A 21813-nucleotide genomic window follows, 5' to 3' on the forward strand; every position below is an offset into this window, starting at 1 on the left:
CCGTATCCCACAGCCCACAGCAGTGCAACACAAAGGACAAAAACACATATTCAAAAACCTCTAAAAACAACACTACCAAAAACATACAAAAACAGGGAGAACAAAGCAAAAAAAACAAACACACACACACACACACACACACACACACACACACACACAAACAGCCAACGACAGTCCACCCAGTGCAACACAGTCCATAAAACTCCACCATCCAGAGAACAAATGCCAGCCAAGTTGACTGTTGGAAATGCCGGGCTGCATGGGCTAGCAGTTAGCTTAGCCTCCCCGCTTCTGCGCCCTGTCAGACCACCCTCGGTGTTTCCTCTGAAGTGTTTTCCAAAGCCGTCCTCCCTTATCTACTCCCGTTCTTACCTAATGATCCTATTACCTCTTTGTACACTCACTTAGATCCTACTCCCCCTTCTTCCTGTTTTATATCCCTCCATCCCTTTTGGTGATAAGAGACAAGAAACTTTTCGGGAACCTTTAGGGAGCCAGGCAGAAGTCTGCCCGGATACACCAGCAGGGTTCACACCGTTTTTAGGAAATCACTTCCCAGAGACACTTTACATGACTTTAGCTGGGATATAGTAGCCTACATGACAGCCATTGCTGACAGGAGGTCATATTATTCAGTATTGACTGTAAGTGGAAGTCTCAGCAGTGTCTGGAAAACTAGTCATAGACGCAGGGCTGTTGCCGGAGACGCAGGGCTGTTGCCGGAGTCTCAGAATACCGACCGGAGCAAACCTGGTAGATACTGAGCCAACACACCTGTGGCTTGCGTCTCGAGGGTGCTGATCACCGCCGGCATCTGGCTCTGTAATGGTGCCTGCAGCTGCGTCTGCGTCACAGCAGGTAGTGGCGTCTGGGGCTGTGCCGCTGTGGCGCTCGTCGCCACGGTAACCTCCATGGAGCCCAGCGGAGGCGAGAGAATGTCTCCATACATGTAAGGAGGAGTCGGAGGGTTCTCTCCTTTCACAGTGATCTGGAGAGAGAAAGAATTTATCATTAAAGGAAAGTAAACGTGTGTACACATTCATGTAGCGATGTATTAAGATACAACACACACACACACACACACACACACACACGTAAAGACCCCCAGGCAGAGATAATGGCGATGCTGTAGCTACTCTTTAAAGACACAGCAAGAGTGTATTACATCATCATTATTATACTATCATTATTATCATCATTATTATTATTAGCAATAGTAGCAATGTTCTATTGTCATTTTTGACACTAAACTTATTTGTTTTGACATCGTTTTTTAGTGTTTTTTCAGTCTCACCTGGCACATTGGTCATTTTTCCACCTCTGTCTGTGTTATTCTAATGAGTGCATTTTATAATCTTATTCATCACAACACATCTATCTTTAATAACTACAAAAATAGACGACGTTAATTATTAACGGGCACCCGGGGCCAGCCATCATTAACAACTGCATCACCAAAGACAAGGTGTTTAAGATAAAGGCTATAAATACAAAGTCCTGAGTGCTGGCCCAGTTCCACTGACCCACTTTAACGAGTAGACAATGAGCAATCCGTGTCAAGTCTTCATGTCGGCCACGCTGACCTCCCTCTCCTCCCGTTGTTCTGCATAATGTGCCGGCTCTCCAGTCACAGAGGTGCTGTGGTTCTGACCTTTGGCCCGTCTGACTGTCGTCGTTTGAGATGTTGGAGATCTGAACATCCAGGTTTACTGTACATTTGCTGTGGTTCTGTTGACCTGGCTGAGAGCGTCTGCTACAACAGAAAAGGTAAATGCAGGGGGCGTCCAGGTAGCGTGGCGGTCTATTCCGTTGCCTACCAACATCGGACTCGCTGGTTCGAATCCCCATGTTACCTCCGGCTTGGTCAGGTGTCCGTACAGACACAATCGGCCGTGTCTGCAGGTGGGAAGCCAGATGTGGGTATGTGTCCTGGTCACTGCACTAGCGCCTCCTCTGGTTGGTCGGGGCGCCTGCTGGGGGGGGGGGGTAGCATGTTCCTCCCACGCGCTACGTCCCCCTGGTGAAACTCCTCACTGTCAGGTGAAACAAAGCGGCTGGTGACTCCACATGTATGGGAGGAGGCATGTGGTAGTCTGCAGCCCTCTCCGGACCAGCAGAGGGGGTGGAGCAGCGACCGGGATGGCTCAGAAGAATGGGGTAATTGGCCGGATTCAATTGGGGAGAAAAAGGGGTAAAAAAATCCCCAAAAAAAGGAAAAGGTAAACGCATGCAAACATCCATACAGGGCGTGACACTAATGGCATCCTGTTGTCCCGGGGACGATAGAAAATGTGTTTGGGACGAACAGAAATCTTCCCCGGCATGAGAGCGATTTTATATATATTACATTTATTTATTTCAAACTATCACTTAGCAAATGACAAACTGAACCAAGCACTGACTACAATGGAGCGCATCTTCTCGTGCTGCTACTATAGTTACTATCACTGGCTGGCTACTCAGCGCGAGACCTGGAATGCTCCTGCGGTACTGGTCCAAACGGCTTGCTGGCAGGACCTCACAAATATGTCTTGATGCATGCTCAATAACCTAGGTAAGAAACTCAAGGAGGGTTGAATCAGTTCCGTCTGGATAACGTTGTATCCGAATGAACTGATTCAACCTTCTTTGACCTCACAATTATGTTGTGCTGGTTGAACGAAGCACAGATCAAACCCCAAGAGGGCCCGGCATCGCCTTCATTGAACCCAAGTAGGCCTACAAACCCCGAGTCCAAGTAAGGACAAATTTAAACTGGTGTATTTTTATTATTCATTGGATTGAAACAGGGCAGCGCAGTGGGTAGCGTGGTTGCCTCACAGCAAGAAGGCCCTGGGTTCGAACCCCGGGGTAGTCCAACCTTGGGGGTCGTCCCGGGTCGTCCTCTGTGTGGAGTTTGCATGTTCTCCCCGTGTCTGCGTGGGTTTCCTCCGGGTGCTCCGGTTTCCTTCCACAGTCCAAAGACATGTAGGTCAGGTGAATCGGCCGTACTAAATTGCCCCTAGGTGTGAATGTGTGTGAATGTGTGTGAATGTGTGTGTGTGTGGGCCCTGTGTGATGCCCTGGCGGCCTGTCCAGAGTGTCTCCCTGCCTGCCACCCAGTGACTGATGGGATAGGCTGCAGCACCCCCGCGACCCTGAGAGCAGGATAATCGGCTCGGGTAATGGACGGATGGATGGATTGAAGCGGTCTAGCCAGCTGCCTGCTACAAGCTAGCTAATTTGAGCCAGGCGCTCTGATTAATAGCAGGTGGGTCACGGGTGGTGAACTAATACATCATTAATGAGGAAAATATTAATTATATTCTCTAAAATGTGAGCGTAGCAGACAGCGGAGCAGAGGCCCGCCGCCGGTGGTTCATGGGCTCGGCCGCTCTGCAAATGTTGCCGAGTATTTTCCCAGTATTGTTGCTCGTTAGGCTAATCGCCTTCTTGTTGTGTTCAGTACTGCCCCTCTCCAGTTCTTCTCCCTGCCTGTCACATCTGCCTGCTCGCCCGCTGGCCCCCGAGCTCGGCGCAGTCCAGTCGCGCTTGCTCCTCGGTCCACCCGTCTGGCATGGCCCGACTCTGCTACCCGCCTCTACGCCATAACCTCGCCGCTGCCTGCCATCCTCAATAAACCTCTTTTCCCTACTCGCCTTCATCCCTCGTCCGTATCCTGCAACTGGGTTCACTAGTCACGCCCTTAACGGTCTCTGGAAAAAGAGAAAGAAAAATATATTTTCCACTTGACCAACATGTCAATTTGTACTTGCTCATCTGCTAGGTGGAATAGTACTTTGTATATGCTACAGAGTCTGCTAGAAGAGAAACGGGCACCATCTGCTTATGCCTTCTTCAACAACCAGTGGAAGTTAACTGAAAATATGATTTCCCTGCTCGCACCATTCGAAGAGCTCACGCAACGGATCAGCTCATCAACCGCATCGGCTGCAGATGTTACACCATCCACCGGAGCTCTAACCCGTCTCCTTGAGGAAACAGCAGAGACGGACCAAGGCGTGAAAACGTCGGAAGCGATCCAGTGACGCTGGATCTGAGCGCCTGCATGGAGTTGCGACAATTCTCGATCCGAGGTGAGAAAACGAACGGGCCTACTACGTAGTACATATTTCTGTTATGTAGGCCAAACGACTGATAAAAACATAAGGAGGCTTTTGGTACAAGGAATGCTATGTGCCGTGTTCTTAAAATTCATCAAACTTTACTTTAAAAATAAGCAGAAACATTTATAAGAGCTGTGCAAGTTTATAAGATCATAAATGTATAAGACAGGCTATCCAGCCATCCATCATCTATTATCCAAACCCCTTATCCTGCACTCAGGGTTGCAGGGATGCTGGAGCCTATCCCAGTAGTCATTGGGCGGCAGGCAGGGAGACACCCTGGACAGACCGTCAGGCCATCACACAGGGCCGCCACACACACACACACACACACACATTTAATAGACACAGTATGTATGTATTAAATGTATTGTTTTTACGTGGACCCCAGTAAGACTAGCAGTGCTTTAAGGCACAGCTAATGGGGATCCCGATAAATAAACATAAACATAAACACACACACACATTCACACCTAGGGACAATTTAGTACGGCCGGGTCACCTGACCTACATGTCTTCGGACTGTGGGAGGAAACCGGAGCCCCCCGGAGGAAAACCACGCAGACACGGGGAGAACATGCAAACTCCACACAGAGGACGACCCGGGACGACCCCCAAGGTTGGACTACCCGGGGTTTGAACCCAGGACCTTCTTGCTGTGAGGTGACCCATCTAACCACTGCACCAACCTGTCATATGCGTTCTCTAAATCCACAAAGACACAATGTAACTCCTTCTGGCCTTCTCTATACTTCTCCATCAACATTCTCAAAGCAAACATCACATCTGTGGTGCTCTTTCGTGGCATGAAACCATACTGCTGCTCGCTGATCATCGCCTCTCCTCTTAACCTAGCTTCTATTATTCTTTCCCAAATCTTCATGCTGTGGCTGATCAACTTTATACCTCTGTAGTTGCTGCAGTTCTGCACAACACCCTTATTCTTGAAAATCGGTACCAGTATGCTTCTTCTCCACTCCTCAGGCATCCTCTCACTTTCCAAGATTGTGTCAAACAATCTAGTTAAAAACCCCACTGACATCTCTCCTAAACACCTCCATGCCTCCACAGGTATGCCATCTGGACCAACCGCCTTTCCAGTCTTCATCCTCTTCATAGCTGCCGATTACTGGGCTGATTGCTGTTGAGCTAACGGACGCCAGTGGGAAAATTCTGACATATCACCTAACACTACTATGTGTCTCTCGCCCTCTCTCACCTTTGGGTCTGGTGAAGACGTGGAGCAGTCTGATGCCAGTGAGGAAGTTGGGGAGGGGGGTTCTGTTTTCACCTGAAACACTAGAGACACACACACACACACACACACACACACAGCACTGAATATTGCAGCAGACATTCTTGTGGGGGTTTTTTTTTATCAAAAATGTTTGGCAGGACAACAGAGAAGCACTTACACATTTCCACTGGTAACGGCTGAGTAATGGTCATGTCATCTTTCATTACAGAACCCTCCCCTACAGAGAGAGAGAGAGAGCGACAGAGAGAGATCATTTGAGTTCTTCCTGGTGAGCCTGTATTAAACTGGCTCCTCTTTGATAAATGTGAAGTTTGTTTCACACACATTTCCAGTTTGTCTGCTGACATGCTTTGTTCTCCTGCACACATCTTTCATACATCCTTCACACATCCTTCATACATCCTGCATAATCCTGCACACATCCTGTATAATCCTGCATACATCCTTCACACATCCTGTATAATCCTGCATACATCCTTCACACATCCTTCATACATCCTTCACACATCCTTCATACATCCTGCATAATCCTGCACACATCCTGTGCACATCCTTCATACATCCTGCATACATCCTGCACACATCTTTCATACATCCTGCATACATCCTGCATACATCCTTCATACATGCTGCATACATCCTGCATACATCCTTCATACATCCTGCACACATCCTTCATACATCCTTCATACATCCTGCACACATCCTTCATACATCATGCACACATCATGCACACATCCTTCATACATCCTTCAGCCTCTCAGTCAGTCAGCTGCTTCACCAGATGTGCAGATCTTTTTAATGTTCTGAAACCCTGTGAACTTTCAAAACCACCCAGCTTTCGTTTGTATTTTTACCCCACAGAAATGAACGGCAGAATGTAAAGTCTTGCAAGGGAGTTGGTGCATGACGGGCTGGCTGTGACTGGCAGTCGACAGGTTTCTAACAACCTCCTATTATCCAACTTTCCAACACTGTGAGCTAGACAACACACTTTCCCCTGAAAATGTACTCTCTAGTGTTTAAAGTCAAGGTTTTAACCTTTGTCACTTTATCGTTTGTACTGGTGGTGGGTTTCTGACTAAAACCAAAGGTAAACACTGAGGCCCGGGCATCCGGGTGGTGTAGTGGTCTATTCCGTTGCCTACCAACACAGGGATCACCGGTTCGAATCCCTGTGTTGCCTCCGGCTTGGTCGGGCATCCCTGCAGACACAATTGGCTGTGTCTGAAGGTGGGAAGCCGGACGTGAGTATGTTTCCTGGTCGCTGCACTAGCGCCTCCTCTGGTATGTCGGAGCGCCTGTTCGGGGATGGAGAGGGAACTGGGGGGGATAGCGTGATCCTTCCATGTGCTACATCCCCCTGGTGAAACTCCGCACTGCTAGGTGAAAAGAAGTGGCTGGTGACTCCACATGCATCGGAGGAGGCATGTGGTAGTCTGCAGCCCTCCCCGGATCGGCAGAAGGGGTGGGGCAGCATCCAGGGACAGCGAAGAATGGGGTAATTGGCTGGATACAGTTGGGGAGAAAAAGGCGGAAAAATCCCCCCCCCCCAAAAAAAACCCACTGAGGCCACACACCACATTCACAGTATCAGTAGCAGACATGATTACAAATTCAGAATTTTTTTTGTTTTTCTTTTACTACTTTATCAATCCCCGTGGGGAAATTCGTTCTCTGCATTTAACCTATGCTAGCTGTGTAGCTAGGCACAGTGGGCAGCCTCCATGCTGCACCCGGGGACCAACTCCAGTTGGTGGGGGAAACCAGAGCACCCGGAGAAAACGCACCACCGACACGGGGGAGAACGTGCAAACTCCACACAGAGGATGACCTGGGATGACCCCCAAGGTTGGACAACCCCGGGGTTCGAACCCAGAACCTTCTTGCTGTGAGGCGACCGCACTACCCACTGCGCCACCATGTCACATTACAAGCAGAAACTGGATTACGGTTAGTCATTTTGGGCACCTGCAGGACACAGCAGCATTTAATCGAGTCACTCGAGTGTTTTGCATCTACACCACGCCTTAAAGGGCCACGTCGCTGTTTTTGCATTTTTAGACCTTTAATTATGAATGCTATATACTTTAAAATACTCCGGACCATTTCCGAAAGAATACTGTAGTTTTTTACATCTTTGAATGCATTTTTCCAACCTTCCATTCAACCATGGGTTTCCATTCACTTCAGTACAGTATGAAAATCAAACTGCTTAAGATCAGTCACATTAATCCCCCTTTCTCCCCAGTTGTAACCAGCCAGTTACCCCAGTCTTCCGAACCATTCCGGTCGCTGCTCCACCCCCCTCTGGTGATCCAGGGAGGGCTGCAGACTACCACATGCCTCCTCCGATACGTGTGGAGTCACCAGCCGCTTCTTTTCACCTGACAGCGAGGAGTTTCACCAGGGGGATGTAGCACATGGGAGGATCACGCTATTCCCCCCAGTTCCCCCTCCACTCCAAACAGGCGCCCTGACCGACCAGAGGAGGTGCTAGTGCAGCGACCAGGACACATACCCACATCCGGCTTCCCACCCGCAGACAGGGCCAATTGTGTCTGTAGGGATGCCCGACCAAGCCGAAGGCAACACAGGGATTTGAACCGGCGATCTCCGTGTTGGTAGGTAATGAAATAGACCACTGCGCTACCCGGACGCCCATAGTCACACGAACATTTATGCAACTTAAATTTTGGTCAAAGTTACAATATCTATGCGGGAGGATGCAGTCAAAAGCACAGATGAACTCTAACAAGTTCCATGTCTCCGCAAGTTGACTTTCATACTGCACTGAAATGAACGGAAACAAATGGCTGCCTGGGAAGGCAGGAAAAACACAAACCACAACTCTAAAACACTACGATGTGCTCTGGAAAATGGCCAGGAGTAATATCAAGCACGCCATTTGTAGTATGTCGGCGTAGTTGTTGTAGTAGTTGCGTTTCTGCATGGGCTAAGGTGAACTGAGCCTTTGGGCATCTCATGATTTTTGTGGCATGACAGAGGTTGAGTGTGTCCGGGTAGCGTAGCGGTCTATTCCGTTGCCTACCAACACAGGGTTCGAATCCCCATGTTACCGCTAGCTTGTTCAGGCATCCCTACAGACACAACTGGCCGTGTCCGCGGGCGGGAAGACGGTTGTGGGTATGTGTCCTGGTCGCAGCACTAGCGCCTCCTCTGGTCGGTCGGGGCGCCTGTTCAGGGGGGAGGGGGAACCGGGGGGAATAGTGTGATCCTCCTACGTGCTACATCCCCCTGGTGAAACTCCTCACTGTCAGGTGAGAAGAAGCGGCCGGCAACTCCACATGTATCGGAGGAGGCATGTAGTAGTCTGCAGCCCTCCCCGGATCGGCAGAGGGGGTGGAGCAGTGACCGGGACAGCTCGGAAGAGCGGGGTGATTGGCCAGGTACAATAGGAGAGAAAAAAGGGAGGGGGGGGGGGGAATGACAGAGGTCAAGAGCTGAACAGGAAGTGTCAACTGAGGCGGTTTAATGTTCCCGCGGCTCTTCGGCTGACTGGCCCGCACAGTAATTACCTTTGAGCAGGTTGTTGTCAAGGTGTCGCCATGGTGAGGTGGGGTTGTCTGGGTCGAGGGTCAGCACGAGGTTGTTGTCGAACTGCACAGAGAAGCCGCCATGGGAGTAGGGGGGAGGTGTGGAAAGAAGGAAGGGGAGAGAGGGAGAGCGAGAGACAGAGTGAGAGAGCGAGAGAAAACAAAGGCAAAAAACCAACTTCCAACATCAGTCAGTCGGTCCGCTGGCAGCATGAAGTGTGTGTGCGTGTGCACGCATGTTTCCTTTTCATTCATCCATCAGCTAATTACCGATTAATCCCATGACTCATGCCCCCCCCCCCTCCCCGATCCAACTCTGCCTCTCTTTTTCTAAGTTCATCTCTGCCACCAACCTGCACTCCGAAACGCCCGTGGAGCTGTATTTCAACCTTTCATAACATGAACTGGGTTGCTTTTGCTTGCATCAGCAAACTCAGCTGACTAATTTAACCAGCTGTAGTCGTCCCCCCCCCTCCCCCCCTCCCCCAAGTGTATTTTCTAAGGATCGTGAAACTACACAGCGTGGTTTCGATCCATGTGGTAGTCCTGGACTGCCACTACTTGCACAACTTGTTTGAGTGAAATAAGCCTTAATCAAGCGGGAGTTGTGTGTGAAGACATATGAAGTTGTGCGACGTGTGCGCGGCTACACACACACCAACAGGAGTCCATCTCATCTTGTAAGCAGCAGGCAGACTACCAAAGCAGGTCCCATATGCAAAAAATGGATTACAGCTGCAAACTGGACCACGCTTCCATTAACCATTAACCGGTCATGTGACACGGTATGCCATATGAAATGGAGGGCGGCCAACGGGCCGGCGTGCCGAGCACTGAACTAGTTGTGCGAGTCAGCCTGGGTGAACTGTGTGTGTACTGTGTTTCTACGGGACGTGTGCTGACGTTTTGAAAATCAGAGAACGCTTCGATTAGTCGCCGTACCGAAGAGTCGTACTTCAGCCCCCGGCAGTAGTGTCCATCCTCGCCCTCCTCCATGCTCTCACACTGGTACAGACAGGCATCTACAGAGGGACAGGAAGACAGTCGCACAAACGAGTTTAGTCCACAACATTCCTGAATGGCACAGCTCCGTTCCAAATGAATGAGAGTCAGCAGGGCCGTTGTGTCAGAAACGAACAATAAAACCTGGCTGAACCTGAGTTTTACTTGTGGGTGTAGTTCTGTGTGTTGGTGAAGGTCCTCCACCAGCTTGTTCTGTCATATCCGCCGGTTAGACACAACACCTCCACTTCTTCATACTCAACACTACCTGCCCTCTTCCTCCTCATTTGGCTGATATGACGAAGATGGAAAACGCTATGCACCCTGTCATTTTTCCTGGCAGAGTCCTACCAGACACCAGCCGTCCACGCCACACACTGCTACAGTCCGCGGGTTTGATACCCCTGGATTATCTTAAAATGACATTTGGTTGCATGTGGATCTTTAGGATTGCAGCTTTAAGGGGTGCAACTCAATTCAACACGATGGAGCAGAAAGAGGAAGCGAGAGACAACAGACGTCGACAGGGGAGAGAGAGAAACAAGAAGTGAAAAGAATGATATGGGGGAGAGGGGGAGAGAGAGAGAGAGAGAGAGAGAGAGAGAGAGAGACAAGAAGGGAAAAAATAATGATATGGAGAGGGGGAGAGAGAGAGTGGGGAAGTGAGAGAGAAGTTTTTTGAACAGAATTATTTATTTCATTTAAGCCTTTGGGACGAGAAAGAGAGAGAGAGGAAACAAGAAGTGAAAAAAGAATGATATGGAGAGAGGGGGAGAGAGAGAGCAAGAGAGAGAGACAAGAAGTGAAAAAAATGATGTGGAGAGAGAAGGAGAGAGAGACACACACACACACACACACACACACAGAGTGAAAGGGGAGTGAAGAGAGAGAGAGAGAGAGACAGAGTGAGCGTTTTAAAAAACTGCCTTCACATTCACAATTTATTTCATATACCAATAAACAAACAAATTAATAAATAAATGTTCACATGTATAGATCTTCAAATCAAAATGACTTTCTTCACACCAGAGCTGAACCCAGCGGGAATAACCACCCCCGGCCATGATCAGTTAACTGTGGAAGCTAATATCAAAATCAATATCAATACCGATAATGGCAAAATCGATATGAATATCAAAATTGATGTCAATATCAATATCGCGAGACAAGACTGCACAGAAAAACAGTCCTGAGACGTTTCCAACACAAAGGTACGATCCATCCATCCGGGGTAATAAGCATGTAAATACCCTGATACATCCGGGGTAATAAGCATGTAAATACCCTGATACATCCGGGGTAATAAGCATGTCAATACCCTGATACATCCGGGGTAATAAGCATGTAAATACCCTGATACATCCGGGGTAATAAGCATGTAAATACCCGGATACATCCGGGGTAATAAGCATGTAAATACCCTGATACATCCGGGGTAATAAGCATGTCAATACCCTGATACATCCGGGGTAATAAGCATGTAAATACCCTGATACATCCGGGGTAATAAGCATGTCAATACCCGGATACATCCGGGGTAATAAGCATGTCAATACCCGGATACATCCGGGGTAATAAGCATGTAAATACCCTGATATAGCCGGGGTAATAAGCATGTAAATACCCTGATACATCCGGGGTAATAAGCATGTAAATACCCTGATACATCCGGGGTAATAAGCATGTAAATACCCTGATACATCCAGGGTAATAAGCATGTAAATACCCTGATATAGCTGGGGTAATAAGCATGTAAATACCCGGATACATACGGGGTAATAAGCATGTAAATACCCTGATACATACGGGGTAATAAGCATGTAAATACCCTGATACATCCAGGGTAATAAGCATGTAAATACCCTGATATAGCTGGGGTAATAAGCATGTAAATACCCTGATACATCCGGGGTAATAAGCATGTCAATACCCGGATACATCCGGGGTAATAAGCATGTCAATACCCGGATACATCCGGGGTAATAAGCATGTAAATACCCTGATATAGCCGGGGTAATAAGCATGTAAATACCTTGATACATCCGGGGTAATAAGCATGTAAATACCCTGATACATACGGGGTAATAAGCATGTAAATATGCTGATATAGCCGGGGTAATAAGCATGTAAATACCCTGATACATCCGGGGTAATAAGCATGTAAATACCCTGATACATACGGGGTAATAAGCATGTCAATACCCTGATACATACGGGGTAATAAGCATGTAAATACCCCGATATAGCCGGGGTAATAAGCATGTAAATACCCTGATACATACGGGGTAATAAGCATGTAAATACCCTGATATAGCCGGGGTAATAAGCATGTAAATACCCCGATACAGACGTGTAAGGACAGCAGATGACACCCGACCCTCCACAAATGCACATTCACCAGTTCTCTAAATATATGAAGGGGGCAGGACTGACTGACGTACTGGACACGAGTCTCTCTGGCGTTCACCTTTAAGGGTACTGACCCTCACACCAGTCCGCCTGCGCTCCATTACGACCCGGTCCACCGTTACGACCCGGTCCACTGTTACATCGGCCATCACGCCTGGTTTAGTTTGATGATATGGAGCCGAGAAACACCCTTGTGGACTTTGAGCAGATTTTAAAAACAACAACAGGGAAACTTGGGCTAGCTACCCACCTCCTACTCACCTCCTGCTTAGCTACTGGCGGGAACCGTGAAGTCCGATCCCTTTACAATCCATTGTTCCCTGTCAGCTAATATGGGCTCAGTCCCCTTCTTATTTTCCAACAGTTGTATGAGTGTCAGGTGTTATGTTCCCACGGGGGCCAGCCACGCTAAGAAGGACCCGCGAGCTAATGTGGACTAAAGCATCTGTCAACCTGCAGTCCAAATCCTACATTTAATCCTGATCTTCGACTGTTTTTTGACCCCCCCCCCCCAATTTCTCCAGCCAATTACCCCACTCTTCCGAGCCGTCTCGGTCGCTGCTCCACCCCCTCTGCCGATCCGGGGAGGGCTGCAGACTACCACACGCCTCCTCCCATACATGTGGAGTCGCCAGCCGCTTCTTTTCACCTGACAGTGAGAAGTTTCACCAGGAGGACGTAGCGCGTGGGAGGATCACGCTATCCCCCCCCCAAATTCCCCCCTCTCCCCTGAACAGGAGCCCCGACTGACCGGAGGAGGTGCTAGTGCAGCCGCCAGGACACATACCCACATCCGGCTTCCCACCCGCAGACACGGCCAATTGTGTCTGTAGGGATGACCGACCAAGCCGGAGGTAACACAGGGATTTGAACCAGCGATCCCCATGTTGGTAGGCAACGGAATAGACCGCCATGCCACCCGGATGCCCCTTCTACTGTTCATTTGTCAAGGCTCTTTGGTTTACCTTCGAAGACAGAATGCTATGAAGGGTAAGAAAGGAAAAGTAAGTAGCGAGGACGAAGCCTTTGGGACGTAACAGGGTGGGTTTAAAACCCTGAAGGCAACACACAGGGGATCACATATCCACCCTACACATCACCCGCCCTTTCGTTAAGACGAAGAAAACGACGTCCTTGCAAACGTTTTAAAAAGAACCCAGAAAGGATTTTGTACCCAGGATGGGAAATTAACACAAACCGCCTGCTGAAGGATGGTTACCTGTGATGCCGTCACAAAGAGCCGTGGACATCTATAGCTCTGACGACGACTCCTAGAGGATCAATTCTGAGTCTCATCACCAGCCAGTCAGACTCGCTTGGTCTAGTCAGAAAGGCACGAACTGAGGAAGCCTCTTGGATGAGAGGCCAAACGTCTTCACGGATATATACCAAGTCCAGTTGCACTTGATTCAACTCCTTTGGATAACCATGACCTGGATGAATGAGAACATTCACAGACACGCCGAGAGGTCTGTTTCCCACACGAACCAATCTGGCAAGGAAGCAACCACCTGCAGGGATGAGCGACATGATCCAGAAAGGGCCGGTGTGGCCGTAACTGCTTGGTTGGACCAAAGACCTGCACCCACACCGGCCCTTTCTGCATCATGTTGCCCATCCCTGAAGGGCAATAAACGTTGGTCTCTTTCTCCGTTTGCAACTACCAGAGAAATGAGGCCTGGATCGATTAAAAAATGAATTTCTTTAGCTTCCATACCTTTCCCGCTATCAAAGTAAGACAGTGTCAGTGCCATGCCCCATTCACTGAGCTACACAGGAAATGGAAGTTCTGTCCTCCCAGTACCTAGCTCCACCAATAAAGGATGGCTTAACTATCAAAACTGAAACACGTCTGGGCACTGAGCAAATATTAGCTGATTGGAAACCAGGTGATGTGACGAGTTAATCAGAGTATCACATGGCTTAAAACCCAGGTCCTAGTAAGTCTCGACAGATGGATGGAGTGTGGTTGTTATTAAGGTTCGTCATCCAAGTAAAGACACGCAGGTCAGGTGAATCAGTCATACTAAATTGTCCCTTGGTGTGAATGTGGGTATGTGGGGGGGGGGGCTGTGATGGACTGGCGGCCTGTCCAGGGTGTCTCCCCGCCTGCCGCCCAGTGACTGCTGGGATAGGCTCCAGCATCCCGCGACCCCGGTTGGGATAAGCGGCTTGGATAATGGATGGATGGATCTAAGTACAGACAACCTCTGTGACTCCTCCGTGAATAGTACACATGGCCGTTGAAACCCTAGTTAACGGTCACGGCAATTTGCATATGAAACCGATAGTTGGTTTCGGTCGTTACGCCACTGTGCTGTTTATAAGGATGGGGACACCTGCAGTCAGCTGAGACTGAAGAGGTCACTTAGATGAGTGATGAACTGTTTCTCTCAAACCTTGTGTCCAAATGAACTGATTCAACTTTCTGGTGTTTATGTCTGGATTTTGTATGTGTGTGTGTGTGTGTGTTAATAGCACCACGTGGTGTTCTTCTGTTGGCTACTGGGATGCCCACAGTACAACCCCAACATTCAGACTCCCAGACAGAGAATCGGGACCTGCAGTGGACCAGGTCTTACCGTGGGGGACCAGATAAACTCTTATTATTCTGCCAAAGCAGAACAAACTGTATTCTGACAAGCTGCTGCACAGTCCCAGCATTGATGCAGTGATACTTTTGCCAAATGCACTTCAAAAGCAGTAACTCTCGGCTAAAGGTCTGTTGTTCTCTGGAGACCCGCCCATTAAGGCAACAGCGGACATGTATTTTGATAAGTCAGGGCTATGGGCTCAGACTACGCCTCTAAAATGCAGCCCAGGCTGAAACAGAAAGTCCTGTGCCATCTTACGGAAGAGGAGATGTCCGGATCGAGGACCAAGCTTGTTTTGAATTGTACTTTTATTCGCCTTTATTTGTCTCACTGCTGATCTGCAATACCGAGACAAAACTCAGTCCCCGCCAATATCTTTATTTGAATAAGTCAGGCTCTTCAGATGATGGCTGACTGTCTGACAAAGTAAGAAATGAGCTTCGGGTTAAATTCAACATCACTTGACAGTTGATATTTCAGCTTAATGAGCACACTAAGAGCACTTGTTTAAGGAATGGGTAATCGGAGGGACGCCAGTCTCTTTACACACTACAAACTAAAAGATATAAAATATAAATGATGGTTTTACACCCATTAAGTATAAATTGACAGACAAGAAACCTATTTTCCCCATCACACATGCAAATGAAACGTATGTACGCCATCACAGAAAGGTGAATCAGTTCATCTGGACACAAGGTTTATTGAGAGAGACGTTTCATCACCTCTTCAGTCCCGCCTGCCTGCAGGTGTCGCCCACCCTTATAAGCAATACAGTGGCATAACGACTGAAACCAACGACTGGTTTCATATGCAAATGATCATCAACAATCACATGAACTGATTCAACTTTCTGTGATTTCCTTACCTGGATCACTGAGAAAGCATAAAGATATATTAGGATAATATGGATTCCACAGATAACGTTAATCAAATGATATACGCGTGTGATGCGCTGCAGATTTTCTTTGTGATCTGTATCTTTCATGCACGCAGCCCCAGTGGTAAGGTGTGGGGGGGGGGGTTAAACTCAGCCTATCCACCCTTTTTATGGCTGATGTAAATCTTCATTCTGTAAACTCATACAGGAAAGCAAAGAGTAGCTGACACAAGATAGAAATAACAGCGTAAAGAGCAACTTGATTGACTGACACATCAATAGGTAGCTACAGCAATGAAGGCTTTCCTGAAAGCTGGTTGGCGAATGATGCTCGTTGACTGAAGTCACATAAGCCATTCACCGCAGCAACGCCGCGTACCCATTAGCAAGGCATTCTGCGTTGCGTTTCTCAACCCAGTCCTCAAGGAACCCCTATCCTGCAGATTTTCATTGTAACCCTGCATAAGTAGCCCCGCTTGTACTTACTCGACCAATCATCTCGCAGCACTTAATTATGTAAGGTGTGCAACGTCTGACAAAATTCATTGCTGATTGGTTGAATAACTACAAACAGGTACACCTATTCAGGGTTGCAAAGAAAATATGCAGGATAGGGGGTCCTTGAGGACTGGGTTGAGAAACACTGTACCCAGTCCTCAAGGACCCCCTATCCTGCAGATTTTCATTGTAACCCTGCATAGGTAGCTCTGCTTGTACTTACTCGACCAATCATCTCGCATCACTTTATTATGCAAGGTGTGCAAACTCTGACATTCCCTGCTGAATTACTACAAACAGGTAACCTATTCAGGGTTGCAAAAAAAATCTGCAGGATAGGGGGTCCTTGAGGACTGGGTTGAGAAACACTGTACCCAGTCCTCAAGGACCCCCTATCCTGCAGATTTTCATTGTAACCCTGCATAGGTAGCTCTGCTTGTACTTACTCGACCAATCATCTCGCAGCACTTAATTATGCAAGGTGTGCAACGTCTAACAAAATCCATTGCTGATTGGTTGAATAACTACAAACAGGCACCTATTCAGGGTTGCAAAGAAAATCTGCATAGGTAGCTCTGCTTGTACGTACTCGACCAATCATCTCGCGTCACTTAATTATGCAAGGTGTGCAAACTCTGACATTCCCTGCTGAATTACTACAAACAGATACCTATGCAGGGTTGCAAAGAAACTCTGCAGGATAGGGGGGGGGGGTCCCTTGAGGACTGGGTGGAGAAACACTGGTTGGTAAAGAGGCGATGAACGCCAGCATCTCATCAGCCCGCGGCCATATCCGGGTCTGCAGAGCCTCGCTACGGGCAAACAGGAACACTCACACGTGTTACAGCCATGCATTGACTAATCTACCCGTTTCTTCACATAGGAAAAAAAGGCACGTTTTTGGTCAGCACCGCAGACTCTTATCAGTTTAAAACCACTTGGCCATGCCCCCCCACCTTACCCTCGCAGACCCTTCCAGCAGCCCTTGCCTGGACACGGGCGACGCCGTGCTTGCCCATCTACGCGTTTTCACCATAACCGACCAGGCACGGACATCGCGTTAGAAACACCGGATGCTAAACTCACCCCAGTCTTCGCTCGTCAGGAGGTTATCGGCGAAGAAGCGACTGTCCAGATCAGATAGTAGATCCGTAGCCATAGCCGCCGAGGCGCGCGCTCGGAGATAGACGGGGTGCAGTTAAGATAACCGAGGGGTTTGATAGCGGACGGCAAAACAAACAGGAAACGGGTCGCCCTTCTCCTCCGAATCACACCGCGACAGTCACGGCGTCCAAAATTGCGATGGTTTGTATTTCAAAACGTTGAAATAATCCTCTGTGGGGTGAGAGTTTGTTGTTTTTTTTTCTAAATTCAGTTCCTTTCACAGCGCTCCATCGAGCTTCGCCTCTAGTCTCGCAACTCATATGACCGACACGGAAATGGCTCTCCGGAAGACTCGCCGCCCACCTGCGACGCAGAAGCCAATCAAAGCGAAGACGGGTTTGACTGGCGGGCCAATCAACTAATCAACTAATATAAACGGTGTTTATGGGCGCGCTTCAACCAATCGGTAGGGAGTTTGGGGGTTTAAAGCGATTCTGACCAATTGAAACGCCGAATTTTGATTGACGCGAATACTGTCTAATGATCGGCATAGTATTTCCGCCCACGTGAAATTGATACAAGTACCGACCAATCACGCTTTGACCAAACAAACGACCCGTTTTCCCCAAACCTCCCCACGCGTGATTCTCCGACCATTTGCGTTGCGATACTTTCATTGAATTATAACCTTTCCACCGCAAATACCAAGGGGCACTTTCTTTATCCAGTACAACGAACCGCTTCATTTCTAAAATCGCCCCGTTATGGCAGCTGTGAAGCTAGTGGGCGTGTTCTTTTATTTATTTATTTATTTCACATTATTACGTAACCGTAGAGAAAGGGTGGATGGGGTCAGCACGTCGAACGACCGGTGAAATGGATCACCATCACTGGCTTTTAAGACTGGTCTCATTCATCTGGGAATAAAGCGGGTCTTTCGGAACTGCAGAAAGACGCATGGTGCAGCATTTGCTCTTCCGCCGTATTTATTCTAACATGGGAGCAGGATGCTCGCTAGTGAGATGAGAATGATCTGTGGTTTATAGTCCATTCCATTCATAGAATAAAGAGCAGATGTGGCCATCAAAATTTCTGTCTAAATTTCTAAGTCCGACTTTATTCAAATCAGGGAAATTTCAGGGAAACTGCTTTTAGATTTTGATAAATTAAAGAAAAGACAACGGTGAAGACAGTGGTACCTGCAGCAAAAAAGAAAAGAAAAGAAAAAAGAATGAAGTGGCCAAAAGAGGCCAACCCAAGAGCCCACTGGTGGACACCGGTGGTGACTGGTGAGGGAAGCCGTGGGGCTGAAGAAGGAGGCCTCTCAGACAGGTGCCGGGAGGCCAGAGTGACTGCTGCTTCGGGCGGTCGCGAAAGCAAAAACTCGGGTGTGGGAGGAGGTCAGCGAGGCTATGGAGGAGGACTTTCGGTTGGCCTCAAGGAAGTTCTGGCAAATCATCCGGCGACTCAGCAAGGGGAAGCAGGGCTTGACTCAAGCTGTGTTCAGCCGGGGAGGGGAACCGTTGACCCGGACTGGGGCTGTTGTCGAGCGGTGGAAAGAACACTTTGAGGAGCTCCTGAACCCGACTAACACATCCTCAGTGGAGGAGGTAGAGTCTGAAGACTCGGGGGAAGCCCCACCCATATCCCTGTGTGGATGAGATTCGCCCTGAGACGCTGAAGGCTCTGGACATTGTTGGGCTGTCTTGGTTGACACGCCTCTTCAGTGTCAGGTGGAGGTCGGCGACAGTACCTGTGGAGTGGCAGACTGGAGCGGTGGTTTCCATATTCAAAAAGGGGGACCAGAGGGTGTGCTCCAATTATCAGGGCATCACATTGCTCAGCCTCCCTAGGAAAGTCTACTCTAGGGTGTGTTATGTCTGCACACATCGACAGTGCTGCATTTCATTTGGTGCTGTTCTATTGTGCTGGGATCGATTGGTGATGCCTGCGGGCTCTGTGTTGTTTGATCGGGTCTGCCTTTGATGCTGAGTCAGTCTACATAAAGAATGCCACGGAGAGGTTGTGTCGAGTGACAGCGCTGTGTCCTGACGTGATTTCTGAATACAATATTGGCGACGAGGATGGCTGATATCTCTCTCCCACCACCTGCCCCCTTCCTGGCATTACCTGGCGAGCCTCCGGTACCATGGACTCGCTGGCTACATAGTTTTGAAAATTACATCATCGCCTCAGGGCTCGACGACGTGAGCCAGGCTAGGAAGACGGCTCTGTCGCTACACTGCTTGGGAGCAGAGGGTCATCGTGTGCTCGGGACTCTGGGGAACGTCACAAGCTTTGACGACGCTGTGGGACTTATGAGCACCCATTTCGCTGCTCCACAGAGCGCCCTCCTTCGGCGATTTATATTCCGTCAGCGACACCAACTGCCTGGCGAGTCTGTGCGGCAGTACGTAGCTAATTTGCGAGGGCTAGCTAGCTCATGCAAGTTTGGCATGCTTCAGGACGAGATGGTTCGCGACCAGCTAACCGAACACACCAACAACGCAAAGGTGCGTGAGACTCTCCTGCCGGAAAAAGACGATCTGCTGCTGTCCAGAGCAATTACCATCGCACTACAGGTTGAGGGAGCAGCTGAGTGTGCTGCTATGCTAAATACACAGCAAGTGGCCACCTCCAGTCAAGCTGCCAACGACTCCTCCCTCTACTCACGGCTGCCCCTCGGGACGCAACCCAACCAGAGTGAGGCGGGCGCGGACTCCACTGGGGACGTCTTGCAACTGCAACGACGGCGTTCTCGGCCCCGCCCTCAACAGTCCTGTGGTAACTGTGGGTCTCGGTCTCATGTTTCAAGGGCTCAGAACTGCCCTGCCCGTGGCCAGACATGCCGTAGCTGCGGTAAGCACAATCACTTTGCCAACGTCTGTCGATCTTCCCCGGCTGGGTCAGATGGCCACACCCCCCAGTCTTCAACCGCCGTCATTCACAAGGTGAGCTCTGGGCCAGTGTCATTCAAATCATGCACAGTCAACATTAACGATGTGTGCATCCCCCTGCTGTTGGACACCGGTGCAGGTGTGTCTCTCCTGAATTTTGATACCTACAGTCAATTTTTCGGTTCACTGCCACTGTCCGCACCCTCAGCTGTCCTCTGTGGGTATGGTGACTCCAAAATCGATCTGGTTGGCTCTCTCCAAGTGACTGTCCGCTATGGAACCAAGCTGGTGCCCAATGCAGTTTTTCATGTGGCACGCCGTGGGGCCAACCTGATGGGCCTGGACCTGTTCTCCGCTCTGGGGTTCTCCCTCTTAGACACAAGGGGGGCAGCAATCCTGACTGTCGCCACACCTTGGCAGCAGAAGTGGCCATCGCTGTTTATGGGGCTGGGCTGCCTCTCCGCCTTCACCCATCAACCTCTCCTCAACCCTGCTGTGAAATCTGTCATCCAACCACTGCGCCGCATCCCGTTGGCTCTCCGTGATGGGGTCTCCGCCGAGCTGCAACAACTGCTGGAAGCTGGTATCATTGAACCGGTGGACGCGTCACCTTGGGTCTTCTTAGCCACCTCGTGGTGGCTAAGAAGAAGTCGGGGGGCCTGCGTGTCTGCGTCAATCTACGTGCAGTAAATAAGGCAGTAGTCCCTGATAAGTATCCACTGCCCACCTCAGAAGAACTCACTGCTCAGTTCTATGGCTCTGAGGTGTTCTCCAAGCTCGACCTCAGACAGGGGTACTTACAGGTGCCCCTCCACCCCAGCAGCCGAAACCTCACAGCCTTTGTGACACATGCAGGAGTGTTTCGCTACACCAGGATGCCTTTCGGTCTCAGCTCCGCCCCTAGCTGCTTCCAGAAAATCATGGTCTCCGTGCTGGCTGGCATACTGGGCGTGGCCATTTATCTGGACGATATAGTGGTACACGGGCCCACCAGTGAAATCCACGACAAGCGCCTCAACATGGTCTTCGCAGCCCTGTCCAAGCACAAGCTAACTCTCAATGCTGAGAAATGTGTCCTCTCTGTGCCAGCCATCGACTTCGTGGGGTTCCGGCTGTCAGCGAGCGGTGTAACTCCACTACAATCCAACGTGGACGCCATTCAGGCCATCCCTGAGCCCAGCTCGGCCGCCCAGGTCGCCTCCTTCCTGGGTATGACAAGTTACTACCTGAGGTTTCTTCTCCAGTACTCTGCGACCACAGCCCCCCTGCGCCAGCTGCTGCGTAAGGACGAGCCATGGGTGTGGTCAAAGGCATGCAGTGACGCTGTGCGTGATCTCAAGACTCAACTGACTTCACCACCAGTGTTGGCTCACTTCGACATCTCCAGCTCCACCTTTGTGACCTGTGACGCATCAGCCACAGCGATAGGGGCTGTGCTGTCTCAAACCCAGAACGGTGTGGAGAAGCCCATTGCCTTCGCCTCCCGTGCCCTCAACCTGACCGAGCAG

At 49.5% G+C, this 21813-nt stretch overlaps 1 protein-coding gene across 2 annotated transcripts in view; it reads right to left on the reverse strand.

Moving 5' to 3' along the window:
* The window catches only part of atf6b (activating transcription factor 6 beta), a 43755-nt gene extending 26048 nt beyond the window's left edge, over positions 1-17707 (reverse strand). For both annotated transcript variants that reach the window (XM_056298732.1, XM_056298731.1), the window contains exons 1-6: positions 17391-17707; positions 9864-9943; positions 8904-8985; positions 5522-5581; positions 5326-5405; positions 775-988 (exon numbers count right to left, since the gene is read on the reverse strand). In XM_056298732.1, the coding sequence (XP_056154707.1) occupies positions 775-988; positions 5326-5405; positions 5522-5581; positions 8904-8985; positions 9864-9943; positions 17391-17463 (589 nt within the window). In that variant the 5' untranslated portion in view covers positions 17464-17707. The remainder of the gene's footprint in view (positions 1-774; positions 989-5325; positions 5406-5521; positions 5582-8903; positions 8986-9863; positions 9944-17390) is intronic.
* Between the last annotated feature and the right edge of the window lie 4106 nt (positions 17708-21813).

Source organism: Lampris incognitus, chromosome 18 (genome assembly GCF_029633865.1).
Source record: "Lampris incognitus isolate fLamInc1 chromosome 18, fLamInc1.hap2, whole genome shotgun sequence".
Taxonomy (NCBI): domain Eukaryota; kingdom Metazoa; phylum Chordata; class Actinopteri; order Lampriformes; family Lampridae; genus Lampris; species Lampris incognitus.